At 57.2% G+C, this 24511-nt stretch overlaps 1 protein-coding gene across 2 annotated transcripts; it reads right to left on the reverse strand.

The window, feature by feature from the left end:
* Positions 1-1373: 1373 nt before the first annotated feature.
* TIMM50 (translocase of inner mitochondrial membrane 50) lies at positions 1374-24400 on the reverse strand. Of its 2 annotated transcripts, none has more exons than XM_090056202.1 (11): positions 24179-24400; positions 22830-22980; positions 21233-21264; positions 14748-14769; positions 8353-8411; positions 7453-7572; positions 6286-6390; positions 3814-3912; positions 2798-2954; positions 2390-2496; positions 1374-2109 (listed from the first exon to the last, which is right to left on the reverse strand). In XM_090056202.1, exons 1-11 carry the CDS (start codon positions 24329-24331, stop codon positions 1954-1956), a joined length of 1161 nt encoding a protein of 386 aa, XP_089912328.1. In that variant the 5' UTR covers positions 24332-24400; the 3' UTR covers positions 1374-1953. The 2 variants fall into 2 exon arrangements, with proteins under 2 accessions (XP_089912328.1, XP_089912327.1); XM_090056201.1 differs by having other exon boundaries at positions 1374-2055; positions 24179-24399.
* Between the last annotated feature and the right edge of the window lie 111 nt (positions 24401-24511).

Consider the following 24511-nt stretch of genomic DNA (forward strand, 5'->3'; position numbering starts at 1 on the left):
AGCCCCGTAGGGCGGGGGCTCCGCCAGGACCCCCGAGGCGGCCTGGAGTCTCCCTCCGCTCTGGGAACCCCCCCAACCTGATCCTGGCACCAAAGCAGGGGGGCACCAGCCTTGATAGGAGCTGGGGGGCAGTGGGGTGGCAGGGACCTCTGCCCCCCTCAAATAAAATGGGTCTGGGGTGCCAGGATCAGGCCCCCCCCCGGGGGCTAATGGTTTCCCAGTGGGGGTGGGTTCTGCTCCCCCCAACGGGGCAGGCAGGGAGGGGGCACTATAAAACCCCGGAGGTGTGAAGCCCCCCCCTTCTCCCTGACACACTTGTTCACACCTGGACACATGGTCCTTGGGAGCCCCACCCTCCCCCCATTATCACGCCGAGGGGAGAAAAGTCACACCCCCCCCAGAGCCCAGGAGTCTGGGATATGCCCCCCCAGCTGGTGACAGGACCCAGGAGTCCAGCTCTCCCAGGCGCCCCCGCGTGACCGGGGTGTGGGGCACCTCCCCATGTCAAGCCCCCCTGGAGCACCTGGCTCTTGAGTCAGCTTCATAATTAGTCCCCCCAGTGCAGGGGGAAACTGAGGCACAGGTGTGCCCAGAGCACCCCCCCAGAGCAAACCAAGCAGCCCCAGTTGCCAGTGGTCTGGGACAGAGGGCAGGAGTCTTGGGGGGGGCCGGACTGGGTCCAGTTGAGCCTGGGCATGGGCAGCACCCGGCGCAGGGCCCGGCTCAAAGCAGGACGAGTGGTCACGGCTGAGGAGTCAGGCCTCCACCACCCCCTCCCTTCCCTCCTCGCGCCCCTACCCTGAGGCCTAATGCACACGGGGGAGAAAAAGTTGGTGCAAAGATGCCCCAGAGCCAGGCCCGGCCCCGGGCCAGCAGCTGGCTTCCCCCAGAACAGACCCCTGCAGAGGGGAACGGGCCGCCCCGGGGGGCAGCTCAACCCCTGCGGGGAGCCCCATTTCAGCTGGAAAAGAAAAAAAAAATCATCCAGGCCCCTTGCCAGGGGGTTTCCAAGTGTCCCCCTCCCCACTTCAGGCAGCTCAGTTTTGGGCCCCCCCTCCCCTTTGGATGGAAAAGGGGAGGGATAAGAGAGAGGCCTGGCCTCTGGGGAGGCTGAATCACGGGGGAGCTGGGGTAGACAGGGGGATCCTGCTGATCAAGGCATGGGGGGTCCTGGGATCCTGAGAAAGGACCCTCAAAAGATCCCCCCAGGGCAGGCATGCCTGTGATGGGTGAACGTCCCACTGCATCTTGAGCGGCTCTGGGGGCGACGACAGCTCCCCGCCCCCCATAACATCCCAGGAGGGGGGATTTATTGCTCTGGGGAGAGGGGTGGAAGCCCCCTTGCTGGGCTGCAGTGAGCAGGTGACAGCGGGTCCTCAGTGATGGGTTTATTTTCACCCTTGGGGTTACAGTGATGGGGGGTGCTGCGGGCCCCCCTGCAGCCCCCTTGCTCTGAGACTGGCAGCAGCAGCCCAAGTCGCCCCCCCGGACATCACCGGATCCCAGTCTGGTCTCGAGATCGGGGACCTGGGTGGGGGCAGGGAAACCAGGTCCAAGAACCGGTCATGTGGGCGGGGGGCAGTCAAGAGGTGGAAGGGGGCATCTGCAGTCGCCTTCCCACAATGCACTGCTCCTGTCCCTGGGGAGCATGGATCTGTGCCCCCCCTACAGAACAGGCGCATGTGGAGGGTCCGGTGTCTCCTGGTGCTGCCCAAGAGCAGCGTGCCCCACGGGGGGGTGGGAGGTGAGGAGCCCCCGCTTTGTCCTGCCTCTGCTGGGCCACCATAGATCCGGGCGTGGCGGGCCCCCGAGATGCCAAGTCCACATGGAGTCCAATGGGAGGCTGTGGCTGGAGCTGATGAGGGGAGGGGGCAGGTCTCTGCGGCCCCTGCCTGACCGGGGGTGCCTCCAGGGGGCCGTTACCAGACGAGGGGGGGTCCTCCCCAGAGTGGGTCACTGCTGCTTGGAGCGGGGCCAGAGGCGGCTGGTCAGAGAGCCCAGGAACAGCTGCTGCTTCTTGGTCTTGGAAAGGTCGGCCAGGCGCTGCTGCTCCTCCTGCAGGGAGGTGGGAGAGGAGGCGGGGTGGGACGGGCGGGGCCTCCGACCAACCTACCCCCACGGGGGTGGGGATCAGCATGGCGGGAAGAGCCATGACCAAGGCCACTTGGGGAGTCGGTGGCAGAGATGTGAAGGGCTCTGGGCGGACTGGAGACTCCTGGGGAGTCAGCTCTGTGCCCCCCCCCCCCCCCCCAGCTCTCTGCCTCAGCTTCCCTCAGCAGCCAGCATCACTGTCCCTGCTCCCCCCCCAGCAAAGTACTGCTCTGTGCTCCCCTCACCCACCAGGCCCCCCGCAAGCAGGATACACACGCCCCCCCCAAGATGCTCTCACCTGCTCCAGCTGCGACTGCCGGCGCTTGAAGGCTTCCAGGGGGTCGTCCTCCAGCGAGTAGTTCTCCAGCACCGTCCGTACATCCTCCACGCTGCTCAGGGCGATGGCTGCGAGGTGACCGGGCCGGGTCATGCATCCCCGGAAGGGACCCGTCTCCTGCAGCCCCCTCCCATTCCCCGGGGGGGCCGGGGTGGTAAACCGAGGCACCACCTGCTCCCTCCCTGGCACCCCAGTGACCCCCTTGGGCAGAGCCCTGGAAGCAGAGGGGTGCCTCCCCATCCCTCACCTCAGCACCAAGATGACCCCCTCCCCTTGCCGCCCCTAACAGTGACCCCTGGACACTGGGGCTAGGAACAGAAACACCTCCCACCCCGCTCCTGGCTGCAACCCCCGGCCCCCCTGGCTCACTCTTGAGGAAGGCAGTGAGGTCGTAGAGGGTCCTGTCCTCTGAGTTCCCATCCCACTTCTTGAGGGCCAGGCCATTGAATGGCTGCAGGTGAAAGGCTTCCTTCTTGCAGTCCACCACCACCACCTTGGCCGGGTCCCTGTTCAGGCACGAGATATCCTGTGGGGTAAGAGAGATGCAGACAAGGGGCAGAGTGAGCACCAGATCCGGCTCCGGGCACAAGGCCTGGCAAGGAGGTAGCCGCCCTCCCCATTTTCTTGCCAGAATGAGGCATGGGGGGGATACCTACCCCCCAAAAAGCCTTCAGCCCTATGTGACCCTGGGCAGATGTGACCAGGGAGAGAGTCACGGTGGATTCAGGCCTCCTCCCCAGATGTCCTAGCTGGGGGGGCGGGGTGTGGGTGTGGGGGTGTGGGTGTGTGGGGGTGTGTGTGGGTGGGTGGGTGTGTGTGTGTGGGGGTGTGTGTATGTGTGTGTGGGGGGGGGGGCTGGCATCAGAGAAGAGCCCCTTGCCCAGGGATATGGAGGAGAGGGAGGTCCCCAAAACTCTGGGCTGCCTGGCCCACAGCCTGGTGACCCCAAAAGACACCTCCAGCAGTCAGGTCAGCCTTGCTGAGGGCTTCCCTCCCCACCCCAGCACATCCCAACAGCAAACACCCCCTCCCACCCCACCAGCTGCCCCCCGCCCCAATCCCTCACAATCAAAACAAGCCGGAGAGAAAAGGAGGCCCCGAAGCCCCCGACAGCAGATGGAAAGTGACGGGGGGAGAGGAGAGACAGACAGCTTGCAGCAAAGTGGAGCGGTCGGGCGCTGCCGAGGAGCTCGAATGCCAGAGCCTGGGAGCAGGACACTGGCAGGGGAGGGGGTTTAGGCTCCCAAAGGCTCCAAAACCCAGTGTGGGGGGCAGGGCGGAGAGCCAAGGTGCAGCCTGTCACTTGGAGGCATTCCCGGTGACACTCCAGGCGCACGCTGTGGAGGAAAGCCCCCTACTCCCCTCCCCTCCCTGGGGAGTCGTACCTTCACGTGGTGCCCGTCCACATAGCGGGTGGCGTCCCGGAAGAGTCGGTAGGAGATGAAGCCGTGGGGGTCCACGCTGTCGATGAGGGGGAACGCCGTCTGCAGTGGGAGAGAGAGGAGGGGAAAAAGGGAAGCGCTGATTCCGGAGAAGACTGGCAGGATCCGATCACAGGACTCCCCAAGGGACAGAACCAGCCTGGTGACACTCAGTCGGGTGCCGCAGCACCTTGCTCTTTGAAGGGTGCTGTGCACAGCTGAGGAGCCAACCCCGTGATTCACACGGCGTCCAAGCCATCTGGCCTCGCAGAGCTCTCTGCAACAGAACAGCTGCTCCCCGAATTTGCCGTCAGCGCTGGCATTTTCCAAGGAGGGCCCCAGAGTCTGCAAAGGCCGAGGAAACAGGGAACCAGCCTGGGCATAAAGCAGGCTGGAAAAGGGAGCAAACTGGGGCAACCCCCGCCGCACCACATCTGTATTTCACCCGAGTCTTTGAAGTGAGCTAGATGGAGGATTTTTTCAGGCCAAATACTGGCACTTTATGATATTGCTAAGAGTGTTTGCCACTGGCAAAGGCAGCCACATTGAGAGTCCTCTACTGCATATAATGGATCCCAGGTGTTCGTTCCTCCCTGCGGGTAAAGTAGATTATTGGGCCCTCTGACCCTATTCCGGGTGCATCACATAGGAAGGCCCAGGGAGGGCAGCAAGGATGCTCCGTGGTATGGGAAGGGCTTCTCTAGGCGAGAGGAATGAGGCCAGGCCTGGTCAGGTCAGGAGGGAGATGCTGGAGGGGGACAGGATGAGGGTTTACAACATGCTGAGAGTCAGAGATTGATCCTTGGGTGTCTCTCACCAGGCACGGACGAGGAGTCCCAGCACAAAACAAGCAGGCCGGCAGTGTAACACCAACACCAGGATGGTCATTTCCCCCCACGTGGGGTGAAAGCGGGGAGCTCATGGGCACCAGGCGCAGGGGGAGTGCAGAGTTCAGCCAGATCCACCCAGGGGCTGGGCTCGTGCTGGGAGGACGGGTGCATTGGGGGCTGTGGAGCACCACGACCTGGACCCTTGATGGGTGTGAGGGGGAGACAAAACCCTGTTCAGACTCGGTCACTCTCCCTTCCAGCGCTGCTCTCTGCCACTGAGAGACACAGGAGACTGGGCAGGACGGACCTGGAGTCTGACCCAGTCCATGGCACTTACGTAACTCAATGTCTCGGGCCAAACATGGCAGTTTGCACCACAACCCCCACTCCTGCCCTGACGCCAATGAGTCCACAGAGACTGGAGAAGTCGCAGGGGAGGAGCAAGGCAGAGGCAGGCACAGGCCTGGCTGCATTTCTCACTTTCACGGCAGAGGGACGCTGCAGCTGTCCCCAGAGGTGGCCAGATGCCAGGGTAATGCCGGCTGGGTTTGCAGCAAACCCCAGGGACCTCCAGCAATGTGGCAAAGAGGGAATCTCAGCACTGCCTCTGGCCAGGGTGGGCAGCTTCTAGGAGGTCTCTGCCCAGACATTCGCTCTTTGGTGGTCTGGCTTTGGCAGGTGCCCTTTAGTGCCACCAAATTAGCACGGCAATAGTTCCAATTAAACAGGCTCAGTGGAGAAGCCAGGGTCCATACATATGGCAGGGGCACAGTCCAGCATGGCCACCCACCTGTGAGCTGTTCAGGGAGGGGTGTCCAGAGAGATGTAACCACCCCCAGTGCTGGGCTGAAATCTCAACGCTCCTAAAGTATCTGGCAGGAATGGACCTCAGGACATCATGTCTGGTCTGGGCCCGGCTCAGGCAGCTTCATCCCTGACTAAACCACCCCAGTCTGTCCAGCCTGCTCTTGGACATGTCCAAGGATGGAGATGCCCCATTCCCATGCTGGACCACACTCAGAGGCAGGATGTTCCTTCTCCTCTCCAGCCTCAGGTTTCCTCTCCTGCAGCTCAAGGCCATTGCCCCTGCTCCTATCCCCTGCAACCACAGAGAAAAGCCCATCCCCATCCTCTCTGCCATCGCCCTTAAAGGCCGGGTTCAAATCCCCCCTCAGTCTCCTCTTCTCCAGACTCAATCCCTCGAGCTCTTCTAGCTTTCCACCCCCATCGTCCCATTTGACACTCTCTGCTGGACTCTTTCCAGTCTGTCCACCTCCTCCTGGAAGTGCAGGGCCCCGATCTGGACCCATGGCTCCAGGGGAGGCCTCCCTCGTGCTGGATAGAGCGGGAGAGTCACTTCTCTCATGTTCCCCAATGAGGAGAGACTAAAGAGGCCAGGTCTGGTCAGTTAAGAAAAGACACTTGAGGGGGCACAGGACAAGCACTGGACCTGAGCAGACTCACATCCCCACACCCCACAGCCTTCTCTGGCTGTTACAGAGACACACAGCAGCTCTGTTCCCCCCCACAACATCAGCAGGACCTGCCGGCTGCACCCATAGGAGGACCCAGCTCCAGTGGGACCCCAGGGCCCTGCCTCACTCACCATGCCTGTCTCGGACGTGAAGACAACGATTTCGTACAGTGGTGCCAACTGCTGCAGCAGGCTGTCGATGCCAGGCCGCTTTTTGAAGCGCCAGCCGGTGACAAGCTAGGGGCAAAGGAGGGAAGAAGAAACAGAGAAGAGGCCATGAAAAAAGATGGCACTAGGTCCAGGAGGATGGGAGCAAGGCTTGTGCTGTCTGCCGGGGAAGCAGCCAAGAGCTCGTGACTCGCAGCTAGAAGGCCGGGAAGTAGGGTTATAGGGCCAGGGACTTCATTACAGCCCCCCTCCCGCCCAAACAATATAAGCCCTCGGTTATACAGAAGAGCTGGAAGAGGTCCAGAGAGGGGCAGCAAGGATGATGGGTGCTATGGAGGGGGCTCCCTGGGAGGGGAGACTAACGAGGTCAGGCCTGGTCAGTAGAAGACAGATGCTCGAGGAGGGACAGGACAACATCCCAAGGGGTGAAGAGAAAATCACTAGGGATTTATTCTGGGCTGTCTCTTGCCAGACAAGAAAGAGGGGTCATGTCATAAAACGAGCAGGGTGGCAGCTTAACGCCAGGACGGTTGTTTTCCCCCAGCGTGGGGTGAAAGGGAGGAGCCTGTGGGCACCAGATGGGGGGAAAGCTGAGAGTCCAGCCAGATTCACAAAGGGACTGCCAAAGTCTTGAAGGAAAGAGGCATCGGGAGCTATCAAGCATGGAAGTGAAGGGCACGGCCACTGAAAAGAACATCCTGGACCTTCAATGCTGGAGGCTGGAAGGGGAACAGGAACAGGGGAAAAACCCTGGTCAGACCCAGTCACTCTCCCTTCCAGCCTCTGTTCTCTGCTGGACACGGGGGAATGGAGGGGGGCAGACTTGAAGAGCAGCCGATGGGACAAGAGGCACAAGGCAGGGAGCAGAAAGCAGAGCAGGGCAGCAGGTGGGGCAGGGAACATAGGACAGGTAGTGGAAAGCAAAGCAGCAGACCAGGAAGGTGGCACAGGGCTGGGAGCACAAACCAAAGCAGTGGAAAGGGCAGGGGGCAGAAAGCAGAGCAGCAGACTGGACAGAGGAAGGAGATCAGAGGAGGGCGCAGGGCTAATAAGCAGCCCACCCACCAAACAGGTTGGCTTCTCAGTGAGCTACAGCAGCCTCCCCCCACCCCAGGGTGGATGAGGTCTTACCGACCACTCGGGGTGCAGCAGGACATCTGTGAGCTCAATGACCAGGGTGTAGGGCGGCTGGTAGTACGGCTCCTTGAGGGGGTCTGGGAGCAGCTTGGGACTCGTGGGCTCGATGATCATCTGAAGGGCAGAGAGGCCGAGAGGGGGCATCAGGTGCCGGGTGTTTCACTTCTTCCCTTTCACCCCACGGCTGGCTCATCCCCTCGTGCGCCCAGGCAGCCCCCCATGACTGGCTGGCAGAGCTCAGAGGCTGAGAAGCCCCCTGTAAAGCTACTGCACTCCCCCGGCTCCTATCAGAACTAGCCCAATAACCAGTACTTCAGACCTCTCTGTATCCCTCCACGAGAGACCCCAGTGTAACGGATGTCTGAAAACGGTGGAAACCTCCTGAACTGATCAGCGTTTGGGGGGTAGGGGGTGCAGAGGGCAGGACCCCTTTATGATCCTATCTTTGGCCCCCAGAGGAAGGGAAACCCCCCCCAGTTCTGGACCAGTCTGAGCAGGGGGGAAATCCCTTCCTGCCCCAGTGCAGGGTGGGGCTGAGCCTGAGCGCAGGGGCAAGACCCTCCAACCAGGACCAGGGGTTGGTGCCAACAGGAGCACTGGCAGAGCCGAGCCCCATCCCCGGCCTGGGCTGCAGCCAACACCCTCGTGGAGGGAGGCTTAAAAACCCCTGCTGTGTGGAGCAGAAAGGGGGGGGGGTTAAACTAGACGTGAGGAAGACCCTTACCCACATTACAAAGTGCTTGGAGATGACTGTAGGGAGCTAGTACCACACAAATCCAGTACAAAATCCCAGCTGCTGTGCTCAGCTCCACCTCGGGCTGTTTAAGCAGAGAGAGGAAGCAGGATTGCACCCCCCGCTCCCTGTCCAGGGAGGGACCCGAGTTCTTGACTCACCTGTCGGTAGTCTTTGAAGTATTTATACGTCCTTCGGAGCTGCTGCAGCACCACGGGGTCTGCAAGACAAAAGGGGAAAGCTGTGGGTGGGGGGGGGGATCTACCAGTGGCAGGGAGATGCATGGAGGCCTCTGGGATCCAGTCTCAGCTGCCTTGCAGGTGACTGGCGCCACGCTGCCTCTATTTCCTCCTCTGCAACCTGGGGAGCTGGCTTACATTCCCTGTAGCTGGGAGTTGCTCAGGTGACGGGGGGATGGAGACCTTACACAATAACCTTGTGACCAAGTGCGAGGCAACATCTCATTAGTCCTGGAGCCTCTTAGGGCTGCTCACTCTTAAATGATGCTTGCCCCCAGCCCCAATTCATTTTCCCTTCCAGCCTCCGCAGGACACAAGACAGTGGGACCCAGCACATGGCTGTTATGAGACAGCTCTCGTTTCACGCACGCCTTCGGTATCTACAAAGCAGATGTCTAGAAAAACACAGGAGCGTTCAAAACCCCCTCCCAGGCAAACACAACCACTATCTCCTGATGCTCAGCACACGAAGCGTGGGATGCTGTCTGGCAATCCCAGTCAGCTGATGCACGCAGGGAGCACCCCCCACCCAGCCGCCACGCCACTGGATTACTAACGGATTCCTTAATCCCCAGCCCTCCAGCTCTTCCGAGGGTCCCGGGCAGGGGTCAGGCCTCAGAGCGTGCGACTGAAACGCTTAACCACCCCTTGGAGACAAGGGCTTGGCTGTCCGGGCTGCGGCTGGGGTTATTCAAACAGAAATTGTACAGTGAATCAATCACAGGCCAGCACCCTGAATAGGATGGCATTTGGGGGGCCATTGTGATGATAATGCAGGCGAGCAGCTGGGCTGGATGGTGCTGGGGGGCAGCAGAGAGAGCAGGATTCAGGCATCCGTTCTAGAGCCAATCCAGTGGAATCTAATCACAGCCCTGCTTGGAAAAAAAGAGTTTAAAAACCCTCCAGAGGGAGGGAATTAAACAAATAAGGATGCTTTTTCTTTGAAATGCATCCCTGGAGTTTATCCAGCCAAGTTGGGCTCAGCTTTTAAGGGGGGACTTGGCTGCTAGCTGACCCCTCATTGCAAAAAGGGACAGTGCTGTGGGAGTGAGAATGAATGACCTTTTGGGAGCAAACAGGGCCTTTCGCACACCCTGGTGTCATTTTTTGGGAAGGTCCCTGGGGCTTGGGAGACTTCAAAATATAGAATCACTGACAACGAGGGCTGGAAGGGACCAACCCCTGCTGCAAACAGGACCAGTCCTAACTACATCATCCCAGCCAGGGCTTTGTGGAGGTTAAAACTTCCAAGGATGGAGACTCCACCACTTCCCCGGGAAGCCTGTTCCAGTGCTTCACCACCCTCTTCTTGAGAAGTTTTTATTAATATCCAACCTCAATTTTCCTTGCTGCAACTTAAGCCCATTGCTCCTTGTTCCATCTTCCAGCTCTGAAGCTATAAGCCAGCAGCTCTCCATTTTACACTCAAGGTCCCCCCTTGTTAGGTGCCAAGCACCCCTCATTAATACTCAACTCTTTGAGGGAACTGGCTTAGTTTGGAGAAGAGAAGACAGAGGGGGGATTTGACAGCAGCCTTCAACTTCCTGCAGGGGGGCCGGAAAGACGATGGAGCTGGGCTGGTCTCAGCGGGGGCAGATGACAGGACAAGAAGCAATGGGCTCAAGTTGCAGCCAGGGAAGTTCAGGTTGGATATTAGGAAAAACTCTCTCACGGGGAAGGTAGTAAAGCACTGGACCATATTACCCAAAGAGGTGGTGGAGTCTCCATCCGTAAAGACCCGGCTAGACAAAGCCCTGGCTGGCATGATGGTGTTGGGGCTGGTCCTGCTTGGAGCCGGGGGTTGGACTAGATGTGACCTCCGGAGGTCCCGTCCAACCCTCATGCCCTACGATCCCATGAAGGGGCGATGGCTGGGGGTGGGGGGCAGTTAAACAACTTTCGCCCCAACCTGTTGGGCTTCAAAACTGAGGAGAAAGAGCTTGGCGAACTAGCTGTAGATTTGGAGAGAGCGAGCAAGAGAGAGGAAAGGAGGGGGGCGTGGGCTCTATTGTGCCCGACAATGAGCCACTGACTGAAGAATGGCTTTTAAATCGGGACATATGCCAGGCCAAAGGGAGCAGGTGAAAAGCGCCTGTGAGCCCCTGGCTGGAGCCCCCGCCATACAGGCGCCCTCAGGGGTCCCATGAGCAGACAAAGCCCCCCCGACGGGCTCTGCTTCCCAGCCTTCAGAGACATATTAACACCGACTTCCATCTGCCCTTCTGTTTTTAGGGGCTTTTAGGGGCAGGAACACACATTGATTTGCTGAGCACATCTCAGTCCCTCTGATATAACCCCCCTTCCTCCCCCCACCAGGTCTCCAAGAGCGGCACCATGAAGCCAGAGGGTCTCGGAGGACAAGGAAGCTCCCAGCCAAAGGCACGTCCCTTGCATGCACCCGGCATGGCTGGAGGTGCTCCTGGAATCGGGCGCTGCAGTCTCGGTGCTACAGGAGACAGCCGCAAGCCAGGGCCCTTCCAAATGGATTGAAAAGGGGGGGGGGGGGGGGGTCAGAAAGACTGATATGGGGAGGGTAGAGACAGAAACGTATGCGCACACCTCTGCCCCCAGGACCCGCACTCCCTTCCCTGCTGTTCCATTTCCGCCGGCATCAGGAAAACTGACGGCCTAGGGGCGGGCTGAGGGCCCTGGCACCACCCCAGCACCGCATTACACCCCCCTCCAGCAACGCCTGGAGGACAAGGACAAGCATGGTCAACCCCCCTCCCCTGAATCCCCGACACGAGCCTGGAGGGACTCCCGGCCTGAACAAGAGATGCATGCCCCCCCCACCCATAACGTGTTGCTGCATCTGCTCGGGGCAGCTGGTCTTTTTACCGGCGGGGATTGCAAAGCAGCTGGATATTCCTCCCACTTCTGTAGCCAGGGGGGCTCAAGGAGACCCCCGCAGGCCTGGCCTGTTGCCACTGACTTCAGGGCTTCAACAAAGCATTAACATATTGTCGGGCTTTCCCCGACTCACGAGCTTCTTGCCCAAAGCCGTGAGCCTGGGGAAGGACACCTGGAAGTGCAGATCTGAGACTTGAAAGGCTTTGGCTTGGCACAGAGAGTGTTATCACCTGGGCCGGGGAGAGCAAGGGCTTGGAAGTGTCCACAGATGGGATGAGAAGCAGAAAGCAGACCCACAGCCGGGGAAAGAAGGGCCTGGGAGCAATTTCCTCACAGAGCACTGAGGCTTGCCTGATGGTGGTCTCAGAGCCTCCCATGCAGTCATCCCCCCACCCCCCCGTACCCACTGCTCAGATACATGCGCACTTCCTGCTGTTACAGAGCGGGAAAGATGAACTAAGAGTCACAGATGCAACTTGAGCCCATTGCTCCTTCTGTTATCTGCCACCACTGAGAATATCCCAGCTCCATCCTCTCTGGATCCACCTTGCAGGGAGCTGAAGGCTGCTATTAACACCCCCCGCCCGTCCTGAAGCCCGGTGCCCTTGGGGGCTGCCAGGCTACAGTGGGCCTCACTTATATCCTGTGGACCCTTACGCTCCTTCCATAGCACAGCACTGGCGCACATTTCCGTGGAGGAGGGTGTGCAGATGTCCACTGAAATCGGGCCTCCAATGTTACATGCCTCTGGTTTAGCTGGTCTATAAGGTGCCAATCTGTCCTGTCCCACAAAGCCACACAAGTCAGGCTCGCTAAAAAAAACACTTGTTAACCATTAAATAAGGATGTAATTAGCAGAGGTTCCAGGGGGCAAAGAGCTTCTTAAAGGGCTGGGGATTGGGAATGACCCCACGGGGCTCGGCAGCGATTCGGCAGTTGCTTGATTGACAGGTGCACCTCCCGTCATGGCTGTCATTCCCCCCCGCCACCTCCCTGGCCAAACACATGCCATGGATGTGTTTGCAGCTGGCTACAAAATGGGTGAGGGAAATGGGTGGAAATCAGTGAGCTGCTTTCCAGGCAGGAGGCCCCTGGCCCCTTCAGCTGTTGGCTCCTTACCAATTCGTCTGGGGTTAATGAGGACCTTAAACCGAAACTAATGAACGCGGGAACAGCAGGGGACCATGGCAGTGATGCCGCACCCCGAGGCTTAGGCTCACAGACAAGTTGGGCTGGAAGGGACCTTGCAAGGATGCCCAGTCCAGTCCAGTCCAGTCCCCTGCTGGACACAGGACGTTCCTCCTCCTCTCCAGCCTCAGCTTTCCTTGCTGCAGTTGTCCCTAACGGCCACAGAGAAACACCTGTCCTCCTCCTCTCTGTGATCACTCCAAGACTGGGATCAAATCCTCCCTTGGTCTCCTCTACTCCACACTCAGTCCTCCGAGCTCTTCTAGCCCCAGGTCCCTCATCACTTGTGTCCCTCTCTGCTGGACTCTGTCCAATGTGTCCACCTCCTCCTGGAAGTGTGGGGCCCTGAACTGGCCCCAGGGCTGGGAGAATCGCTGCCCTGGATTTGCAAGGGACACTTCTGCAGGAGGCTGCTGCCTTCTTTTGGCATAAGAGCGCCGAGTTAGCTCACAGCAGGCTGGCCTTGGCAGTGTGTTGCCTACTCCGGGGTCCGTGGCCATGTGCCCACTCTCGTTCCCTACAGGGTATGAGTGTCCACGTGGGCAGTTACCCCAGAAGAGCTGGAGTGCCAGCTCCACCAACAGCATCACTCTCCAGTGCCCAATAGGTCAATCCCTCTCCTCTCTTCAAGCTCTCCTTGCTTAAACGGGGGTTTTGCTTTTCCCTGGACTTCAGCTCCAGGCTCAGAAATCCCCGCCAGGCGCCAGAGGCCACGGCACAAATCAGGGGATAATGCAATGCGCTCGTGGGGTCTTGTATAAAGGCTCCAGAGGGGTTTTCCTCCAGCCCCACCGCAGGTGGCCAGCTGTGAAGAGCAGTTTCCAGGCTGCCCCGCTCCAAGCGGTGGGGGTAGAAATGCTTCCAAACAGCAGCTGCAACTGCCTGTGGAGGCTCCCAACCCGCCCAGCATCATAAACCCAGCGGGACGACCCCCTTCCTCTCTCCCAGACCCCCGAGCAGGTGAGAAAAAATCAGCCCCAAGAAAGCAAACGAGTTTTGTCTTTGGGGGAGGGCAGCAGCTCGGCTCACAGCCTGGGCAATCCATCATCGCCAGTCCAGAGCTCCCAGCTGGAAGCCCCTGGCCTGGGGGAGTAGCAGGATCTAGCAGTTAGAGCAGTAGTTCTCAAGCTTTCGAGACTCACGGTTCCCCACATTAGACTTGAGACCCAGAAATACTGGCATGGGGAAATCATTTTGCCTTTCTTTAGCTTGCTCTTGTCCCAGGTTTCAGACTGAACTAAGGATTCATTCATTAGTGCATTGGTAATGATTGTTAATTAGCCTGGATTAGATGAGCCCGTGAGGTCTCTTCCAGCCCTGCCTTCTCTCCAATGCAACTTTCGTCTAGGCAACTCGCAGCTTCTTCCATGCAACTTTGGGCATGCTGTGCCCAGATGCTTGGAGCTGTGAACTCGCGGCACGCTAATAACCCAGCCCAATTCTCCACACAGACGCTGGCAGAGAGTTCTGCTTTCAAAGCAGAGCCAAGGACCTCAAGCCGAGACATCTGGCTCCTGCCAGAGACGGTGCAAAGCATCCAAAGCATAGCAAACTCCCCTCTCCAGGTGATTTCTCAGGCAGACAGTCCCGAAGCGGGCTGGAGGAAAAGCCGGTGAGTATTATGGCAGTAACCCATCACGAACCCAGCCTGGGAGAGGAGACAGCACCAATGTTTGGGAGAGAGGGGAAGAGAGCGAGACTGGAAAACAACCAGTGGTGTTTCTACTGCTTGGTGTTTTGGACTGAATCAGCTTTGCTGGGCTAAGACTCTTCACAGCCAGTTCTGCTCCCGAAACAAAAGTCAGGCCCAGAACCAGTCTGTGGGTCTGGGTTCCCACCTATTAGTTCAGCTGTGAGGTCAAAGGGATTTGGGTGCCTCAATGCTTTAAGGGAGCAGGCAACCCTGACATCCTTCCCAAGGCATTGCTACATTGCAGCTGGGTCTGGCAGGGGTCTACAGCCCAATCCCAGGGGAATGGAGCCTGTTCTCTGGGAAGATACCCAGCCTGGGGCTTCTGTGCTGTGCCCACGCCCACTAGCATACACATGTGCGTTTCCTCAGTCGGTCGCTCCCTGATCGGGAGCTGCTGGGGACAGGCAGGAGGTGCATCCCAGCTTGGAGGGCAAGGACCATCACCCCCCGACCTGTCACCCATGTTCTTGAGCCAGCACCTACAGAAGCAACAAGCGCCAAGTCCCACCCCCACCCCGAGCCCCCCTATCACCACCCCCAAATTTAGCAGCCAGGAAGAAACAGGCTAAACTCAACCTCTACTCACCGTTATCGAATTCGTCTGGAATCTGCAGGGAAAAGAGAGAAAGAGAAGGTTAGTCCATGCCTGTCGGACTCCACAATATTCCCCAGCCTGGAGGGACAGCAGCAGGGTTGACCCCAAGAAGTCATGTCCAGTCTAACCCCCATCATCACCCCTGTCCAAACCAGCCCAGGCAAATCCATCGTCCACCCACTTAGTACAACGACCATCCAGCTTGACATGACGTCAGACAACACAGAGGGAAAGCAGGGGTCCAGAGCAAACAGGGATGTCACCACCCGTGGAATTACTGCATGTAATTACAGCGGAGGCCTGACCTGGAGGGAAATATTTGAACTAACCACCAGCCAAAATTACACCTGTGACAATACAGCTGAGACGGGGGGGGGGGAAAGCAGAGCATCATGGGAATGCCCTGGAAGAGCAGATGACTTCCACCACCGCTCTGCTGCATTCATTCATGGGAAGGGCTGGGGAACAAGGAGAACAGCGGTCCCTGGGGACTGGAATTCATGGCCCAGCAGGTCTGGGGAGGTCTGGGCTCCCCCTGGTCAGCCCTACAATGGGGTCCCACTGATGATGTGGGTTTGAGGGGCTCGGAGGGAGGAACCAGGCATTGATACGTGTGCCCTTTGGCTGCCCCCAGCTAGGCCGAAGGGCAGGGGACCACCTCCTGGTCTGTGCAAGCTTCAGTCACTGCTAGTCCCAGACCCCCGTTGCTTGGGAAGCTCAGGCCAGATTTAGGAATGGACAGTCACCGACCTGTCAGGATGGAAGGATTAGGGCTGAGTTGGGAGTTCAGCCCCTACCATCCCCCACCCCCAATCTCCTGGTCCAGCTACAGCAATGCATGCCATACCCCTCTCACAGAGGAAGGCAATCTCCCCGCCCCCACCCCCAAGTCTGCGTCAAGCTGGATAATTCCTTCCTGCCCCCAATGCAACATCGGTTTGAGCCCAAGTGCAGAGGCAAGACCCTCCACCCAAGACCCTGCGGGGTTGATCCCACCAGAAGCAGTGGCACAGCCCAGTCCCCATCCCCAGCCTGGGCTGCAGCAGCACCCAGCACCCCGGGGGGGCTTAAAAACCCCTGACACATGTAGCTGCAAAGGGTGGGGGGCAACCAACAAAGCCCAGAAGCCTGGGAAATCCCCAAAGCAGAACACAGGCATCGCCATGCCAAGATCACCTCGCGCCAGTGATCATGCCATCCTCCTGGTAGGGCAAAGGGAGGGGGTGAAATGAGGGGAGTTGAGACGAGCCAGCTGCACAACCCATCTGCTCCCATGATGTCCCGTGGCTGCCTGGTGGGACCTCATCAGCCTTCAGACACCTTTACAGCAAGGGGTTTGTTTGCCCGCAAGCTGGGAGGGGGCTCGGGGCCCAGACAAGCACGAGGCAGTATGATGGCACCATCTAGGGAGAGGCACTGGCGAGGCAACACCAGGAGCCTGCCTCAGAGCAGGGACCAGAGCCAGGGTTTCTGGCAGTGATTCTTAACCAGGGAGGGGAGATGCAGCACCCTGGGGTGCCTCATAGTTTCATAGTTTCTAGGGTCGGAAGGGACCTGAGCAGATCATCTAGTCCGACCCCCTGCTATGGCAGGAAAGAGTACTGGGGTCAAACAATCCCAGCAAGGTGTTCGTCTAGCCTCCTCTTAAAGCCCCCCAGGGTAGGGGCCAGCACCACTTCTCTTGGAAGCTGGTCCCAGACCCTAGCCGCCCTGACCGTGAAGTCGCACCTCCTGATGTCTAGCCTAAATCTCCCCTCTGCCAGCTTGTGACCGTTATTCCTGGTCACTCCTGGCGGTGCTCGGGGGAACAGGGACTCCCCCAATGCCTGCTGGTCCCCCCTGACTAGTTTGTAACAGGCCTCTAGATCCCCCTCAGCCTTCTCTTGTGGAGGCCCTTCCATGGTCAGCACGGCACGGTGCACACAGATCACTTACAAGCTAAACCCAGAGGTTTGCGAGAGGAATCCACACCGTTCTCCCCACCCGCTAGTGAGGGCAGGTCTCAGGTCCCTCTGAATCCATCCTCATGGGGCCAAGACAAGTTCCAGACTCAGCCCCTCTTGTCTTGGCGTGAAGGAGTTTTATACAGTTCCGGTCCCAAGGTCTGTAGCCCTGCCTGTGTCTCTAAAAGAACAATCTCTTGGCCAACAGAGCAAGGAAACTGAGTCATGACCTGCACCCCTTGTTCTTTCCTGGGGTCACCTAATTAGGCTTGCATGTGATCTATGGCCTCTGCATCTCCGCTCTTTTGAAACTGTCCCTTGCCATCTGCCTTCTCTCACGTGCTGATGGTTGGGATCTAGACTGAGCCGCTGGGAGCAAAGGATCTGGGAGGAGACGTGTTGTGCTGGGGATGTACGACAAGGGGAGAGGGGTGCTCAGCACTCCCCAACAACTCTGAACAGCTCTGGGCATTCAAGGGAATGAGGCCGCTCTTCTCTGAACACCTGTGGAGCGCTGGGGAAAAGCTGAGAGTAGTTAACTATTAACTCCTGTCTCAGTGCATCGAGCCCATGGCAGATCTCCCCAGCTGGGTCCATCTTACTCTTAAGAAACATCCTCTGCTGCCTTTCACCACCTTGACTACTGAATCCCCAGTGAAGAAGAGGAACAAGGACAGCGCAACAGGCTCAAAACTCATCTCTCTCTCTCAAGAGCTTGCGACGATTGGAAACTAGCCTTGACCAAGGGGCTGCATGCAAGATTGGGCCAGGGAGAGAAACTTCCCCGGTACTGGGGGAGCAATGATAACGGTGGCTTAAGGATAACAGTTTCCAGGTTTCCAGGAGGCTCCCGTCTTGGTTAGTGAATAAATCACAGCAGCAAATAAATATGTAGGGTGCAACTGCTGCTGTAAGGACAAGCCCATCTGTGGAAGAGCCGCTGGGATTCCTCACACGCCTTTCCCTGCTTTTCTGGCACTTCCCAGGCTTTCCTGGTGTTGTTTTTCCCACTACTGTACCCCACTGGGGAGAGAGTTTGTGCCCTGGCTGCCACCTCTCCACATCTGGTGGAAAGATCAGCTCTTCATCCCGCTCCTCTGCTCTGGGGTGGGGTTCCTCCCTGCATCCCCCTGGCCTCTTCAGTGCTGTCGTCTTTGCTCTCACGAACCATCTTTTCAAGTAAGCCGGGCGTTTAACACGCGCATGTGAGGTTTCAAAAGCTCCGGTGGAAAAAGGAAGCTTTTCTTGGGGCCATAACAATGAGAAGGAGGAAGCTCAATCCACAAGCCACGTGGGAAAAGCAGCAGATCAAAGCTCTCCCTGTTTATAGCCCAGATTCACTTAGGCGATGCCATGCGCCTCTCAGGGAGGCGCGAAGTGTGCCCACAGCAGCCCCATTTGCTCCGCAGGGAAGGCATGGATATGACACTGGAGGAAGCAGTGCTCATTAAGAAGGGTTTATAGAGCAGGAGGGCAAAGGAGCGACAGTCCAGAGAGACGCAGGTCAGCAGCTGTGTCAAAGAGCAGCAGACAATGAGCGACTGGGGGGTTGAAGCCATTCGCTGCCTCTGCTTCATGAATAGCTAGACAGACCCAGAGAGAGCCAAGGCGGAAGAATTTCAAGATTATTTCTTCTCAGTCACAGTCAGAGAGAAGTCGGGCTGGAGGGGGCCTCTAGAGCTTATTTTATCCAACCTCTAACTAACTGAGGCAGGATCAGCCTGGGAAGTACTGTCCAAATTACCCCAGGACGACCAGAAATTCGCTACACATCTGAGATGCGCAGAGAGGAACCCGCTTCTTCATCTGAAGTCATAAGAAATAAGAGCTGCCGTGTCCTGGGCCAGACCCTGCCCGGTCTCCCATGTCACACAGAGGCTAGAAGGGACAGTGACAGGGTCTGAGCAGAGTCCCCCCGTTCTTCTCTCCCTTGCAGCCATTTAGGGCCCAGGATGTTCCCATTTGGAGGCCGTGCCCTGCACTCCCCTGCTCATTAGCTCCCGATACCCCTTGCCTCCAAGAATGTGCCCAGTCCCTTTCTGAATCTGCTTGAACTCACAGCTGCCCCCACATCTGGTGGTCTCAAGCTCCATCCTTTAATTCCATGCCAGGTCCTTGTGTTCATTTTAAACTTGCTACCTACTACTGTCATGTTGCGACCCCTCATTCTTATTTGGTGAGAGATAGACAATAAATCCCTACTGACTTTCTCTTTGCCCTTCAGTAGGTTGTACATCTTTATCATGTTCCCCCCTCTACCATCTCTTTTCTAAACTGAACAGGCCTTATTAGTCTCTCCCCCTAGGGAAGCCCCTCCATAGCACCCATCATCCTTGCTGTCCCTCCCTGGTTTTTCCTATCTCCTTCTGGAGGTGCAGGGACCAGAGCTGGCCACAGTATTCAAGGTGTGTACACACCAAGGATTTATAAAGGGACATCACAATCCTTTCTTCTGTTTCCTAATTCCCTTTTTAATAATCCCTAACAAGGTGGTTATTGATAATCCCCAACCAGCTGTGAACCCTTATTGTGGTGTCCAGAAAGGCAGGGATTTTGGGGGGTTGATTTCTTTTATTAGACTAGTTGCACAGCTGGGATAAAAGTTAGCCAAGTTTTTCAATGCAGAGCCTCCTTCTTTGGGTCTGAGGAGAAAAGAAAATAGTTAAGAAGGGCTGGTAGATCTGGGAAGATGAAGTGGGAGGGAGAGAAACTCCCAGCAGACAAATCATTAGCAGACAGAGAGAGAGGGGCAGGTCAGAACATCCACCCTGCGAGCCCGGAGGCAGGATCAAGGCAGTATGTAACCATCTCTAATGACACATCCTGTCACTTTATGGCTGCAAGGGGCTTGTTAGCACGGCTGCCTCCTCTAGCAGGTACAGAGCACATGGCATGTGCTCTCACCAGGGAAACCCACTGCCTGCCAAGGTGAGAAGGGCCCTTGGCGGTGAGGTGAGAGAAGTGTGTAAGGTGTAGGACTTCCTAGCAGTGAGAAATTGCTCACCTGAGGACATTGGGGGAGTGTGCCCAGGACTTCCCTTATGACAATTAGCTGCTATTCACAACCAGGTGAGGAACAGGGACATCAAATGATGCCTGAATTGAAAGAGAAGCCAGGAAGCCAAGAGGCACTTAAAAAAAAAAAAATCATAATACCCCTTCCATATGCGTGACCAGCCCAGCAATTTGCACCTAATTTCCCTGGCAGCTTCTGTTGCATATCAAACACTCTCCTGTAAAACAGACAAGAGGGGATCTAGGAATCAAGAGGAACATCCCTCTGGGAGGAAAAGAGAAGAAGCCTGCAAGATGAACCCCCAGAAATGAATGGGGGGGGTTTTTGGAGTGATCTCTTTTATTGAGATTCCCTGAAGACAAATGCAAGGTGTTTCACTGCGGGAGGGTAATCAAAAGCACAAATACCAAACGTGGGCCACCTGGCTGGATGGCAGCACTATGGGAAAGCACAGTTATTAGGAAAAACTCTCCCACTAGGAGAGTGGTGAAGCACTTGAACAAGTTACCTAGAGAGGTGGTGGAGCCTCCATCCTTGGAGGCTTTGAAGACCCGGGTAGAGACAGCCATGGGAGTGGATGATGTAGTTGGAGCTGGTCCTGCTTAGAGCAAGGGGGTGTGACCTGCTGAGGCCCCTTCCCACCCTCATTTTCTATGATTCTGCTCAGCCTTGGTCAGACCTTGTCTGGATACTGTGCCATTTTGGGTTATAAATGACATGGAGAAGATAGAGAGGGTGCAGGGGCAACAAAGATGATCACAGGCTTGGCAAGCAAGTCCTACGAGGAGAGCCTGAAGGAGCTGGGCACGTTCTGCTGGCAGAAAAAGCGCTTAAGAGGAGACACGAGAGCAGTACCTGAAGGGCTGCTGTAAGAAGAATGAAAGCAGCTTGTCTGTCTTGCTGCAGATAGGAGGACGCAGACCCACGGCTTGAAGCTGCAGCAAAGAAAGCCTGGGTTGGATATCCAGAAACACTTCTTCATCGTCAGAGCCGGGAAGCAATGGAACAGACACCCAGGGAAGCTGCAGACTCTCCATCCCTGGAGGGGTTCAAGGAGAGGCTGGGCAGCCACTGGTCGGCGTGATCCAGGCTCAGTGATGCCTGTGCTCTGCTACTGGGGTGTCCCAGGCCTACATCTACATCTAGCTATCTACATATCTATTAGTGGTGTTTCATTTTAATCATGGAAAAATATGGATTTTGGGTTACTTTTTAAATCCAAAGATAGAGGATTTTTTTTTTTAAATCAGAGAAAACCAGGATCCTGGCTCTTAAGGTGTGGAAAACCTTCCCTATGAGATCCTGGCTTCCCCAGGCCTCCCCTCACTCCCAGCCATTCTGAGAGCTCAGCTATGGCTGTCCTCAGCCCTTCAAAGGAGGGAGATGAGGCATCAGGATAGAGACACCCGGAGGTATTGCCCTAGAGTCAAAAGCCCCAGGGGGAACAGCCTCTGCGACCCCACAAAATCCTCTTTTCTCGTCAAGCACCAAAATGCAAAGGAAGCAGAACTCCTTACCTTAACCCCATGCTCATCCACAGAGTTGCTGCCTGTGAAATGACAGAGAAAAGCCACATCAGACACCATGTCATCACGAATGGCTGCAGAGGTCGGGAAAAGCAAGTGGCTGCCACACAGATACAGATGTAAAGCCTCCAACCTAAAATCAGATAGCTAAGGGCTGGAGAGCAGTGATGCTCGCCCAGGAGCACCCCAGGGTGCCTCGAGACCCCCTCTGGGCTGCTGAGGCCATGTTAGCATTGTTGTGTGTGCCAACACAATGCACTAAATTAAACCCTCTGAGTCTTAAAGGAATCCACAGGGTTAAAAACATGAGAGAAGTGGGGCGGGAACAGACCTCTGGACACCGCAGCCAGTCCAACCCCCTGCCTGAGGCAGGACCAGCTCTGTCCAAACCATCCTTCTCTACAGTTGTAAGCAGCATGTCAGTGGGGGCATCCGTGTTCCCTGCTGCTAGGTGGTTTCTCCCTTGTTGCACGCACAGTGGTTTTATTTTGAAACTGCCACTACTTTTGGAAATGCCCTTGTATATGCATCTGTGCATATGTATGTATATACTTATGTAGATAAACACGCGTGTACCCACATGCACCATTCATGGTGTCCTGCTAGAAACCCAGCCGGGCAGTCCAACAGAACAAGACAGCAATTTGTAGCGAAGGTTACACACAACTGCTGGACGCGAGAGTGGCTGGGTCTGAGCAGGGGTTTTCTTCTCTTCCTTGCAGCCACCAGCTCTGTAGGTCCAGGGCATTCCGATTCAGAGGCCATGCCCCTCGCTGCTGTGCTCAATAGCCCCTCATGTCCCCTTCCTCCAAAAACAGGTCCAGGCCCTTTGTGAACCTGGCTAAACTCTCCGCTTCCCCCACACCTGGTGCTCACAAGCTCTGCTCCCCGCTTTCATCCCACACTGAATGGAAAAGAATGGCTTGGTGTCGTTCTAAACTGCCGGCCTGCTCCTTACATGCCATGACCCCTTGTTCTTGTCTGGGAAGACACAGCCCAGAATAGATCTCTGTTGACTTTCTCTCCCCTACTTCACCTGTTGTCAGTCCTTGTCCTGTCCCCATGTTGTAAAACTTTCCTGCCCAGAGTAGAGGGCTGGACCCGACGATCTCACAAGGTCCCTTCCAGCCCTAAACTTCTGTGAATCTCTCTTCTGAACTGACCAGGCCTGGCCTCATTAGTCTCTCCCCATAGCACTGATCAACCTCACTGCCCTTCTCTGGACTGTCTCAAGCTCTTCTATTCCCTTTTGGAGGTGCGGGGACCAGAACTGCGTGCTGTATTGGAGGTGTGGGTGCACCGTGGGTGTGTAAAGGGGCACTGTGATACTTCCGGCTTTGTACCCCATTCCCTTCTTAATAATCCCCGAGTCTGCCTTTCCTACGGCTGCCCAGCACAGAGCTGAAGCTCTCTCCTCCTAACAACCACCTGTGTCCTCACTTTCTGCTTGACTGCAGCCCCCACCAGCCCCTGCAAACCCAAACTGCAGCTCCAGAAGGTGGGTGGTACAGGCTGCGCAGAGATCAATGCTGCCGCATGTCCACGCAGCTCCTATACAGTCACCTCAGCCTGCACGGCCAGGACTTACCAAAGATGTAGATAATCGCCACCCCGCTCCCGGCTCCCATCAGCCCTGCTAGCCGCAGCACGATCTTCTTGGCATAGGCTGTGTTTTCCTTCCTCTTCTTCTCCTGCTGCTCATCAGAGCCGGTGTCTTTCCCGTCTCCTCCCTCTGTCGTCTGCACCCGTTGCAGCGAGGAGGAGAAAAAGAAAAGAGATCGAAATTAGCGGGTACAAATGTCAAGGCAGTGAGAAGTCACATGAATCCTGTGCGAGTCGATGAACCTCCTTATCAACCTCAAAACCTCTACTGGGGAGAATCCCATTGGCTTTTCTATGTGCTACCCAAAGGCAATGGCAGATCCTCTCACAGAAACCCTTGTTAAAGGAACAAAAAGCAATTAGCCCCCAACAATCCTGGTGAGCAGACCCAATGCATCACTGAACCCCTTGGTGACTCCAAGCAGGAAATCTGCCAGGTTTTGCAGCTCTTATGACATCTCCGGGGTGGGAATGAAGCGTGAATCAATGCAGAAGCAAACAACCCAGTCTGCAGGGTGATGAAAAAGGGAATTAGCTGCCCCATTCAAGCAAGTGGGAGTTATGTGTTAATCCAGGGCTGGGCTGTGCCTAGCCCGCCAACAGAGTCCATCTGGCCTGTGGGTGGACGGCCACCAATTAACTGGATCTGGCCTAATTTAATCTAATAATAACCTAATTTGAGAGACAGACAGAGAAGTTCATTTTGATCAAGGAAAAATGTGGATTTTGGGTTCTTTTTTTAATCTGAAAATTGGGTTGTTTTTTTTTAAATCAGAGAAAAGCAGGATCCCTGGCAATGACCTCAGAGGTCCCTTCGGGCCCCTGACTTCCAAGTTCTGTGGCCTCAGGCCCCACCCTTGGATAAAGCCACGCCCCTCATGCCCTACCCCTCAGACACCCCATCAGCCCCTTCCCACTGGGAAACCATGCCCTCCCTCAGGCCCCAGCCTCAATCAGTGAGCCCCTGCCCCAGTTTGCTCCTGTCAGGCCCCACCACCTCAGGCAGCCCATCATAGCCTCCCCGCAACGGGAAGCCACGCCCCCAGGTCCCGCCCTCAATCAGTAAGCCCCTCCCCCAAGCAATCAGCTCCCCTCAGGCCTCGCCCCCTCAGCCATCCCACCATCAACCCCCGCAATGGTCAATCACGCCCCCTCAGGCCCCGCCTCCAAGCAGTTAGGCCCTCCCCTTCAAGCCCCGCACCCAACCAATTAGCTCCTCCCCCTCCAGGGCGAAGGTCCGCCCGCAGGCCCTGCCCCAACCAATCAGCCCCTCCCTCTCAGGCCCCGCCCCCACGGAGACCCCCCACGCCCCCTCAGGCCCCGCCCACTCCTCACCTGCGGGCGCTGGAGCTTGTCTTGCAGCACTGCCTCCGTGAGCCCCGCGCCCGGCGCTGGCCCCGCGCCCCCTGTGCTCAGCACCCGCCCCGGCGCCGCCCGCCACCGCCGGCAGCAACCGCCCCTCAGCGCCCGCGCCACCGCCGCTGCCATCTTGCCCCGCGCCAGCCCACACCGCGCACGCGCCGCCGGGCCAATCAGGTCTTGGGCCGCGGGGGCTGGCTCCGCCCCTTCTCGCGGCGCAAGCCAGTCCGGGAAGCAGGAGCCGCGGCGAGTCCTGGCCCTCTGGATCCGCCTGGCCAATAGTGAAGAAACTCAAGGAGCAGGCCTTAA

The sequence above is a fragment of the Crocodylus siamensis genome, chromosome 6 (assembly GCF_052110815.1).
Source record: "Crocodylus siamensis isolate JL-2025a chromosome 6, ASM5211081v1, whole genome shotgun sequence".
NCBI classification, from domain to species: Eukaryota; Metazoa; Chordata; order Crocodylia; family Crocodylidae; genus Crocodylus; species Crocodylus siamensis.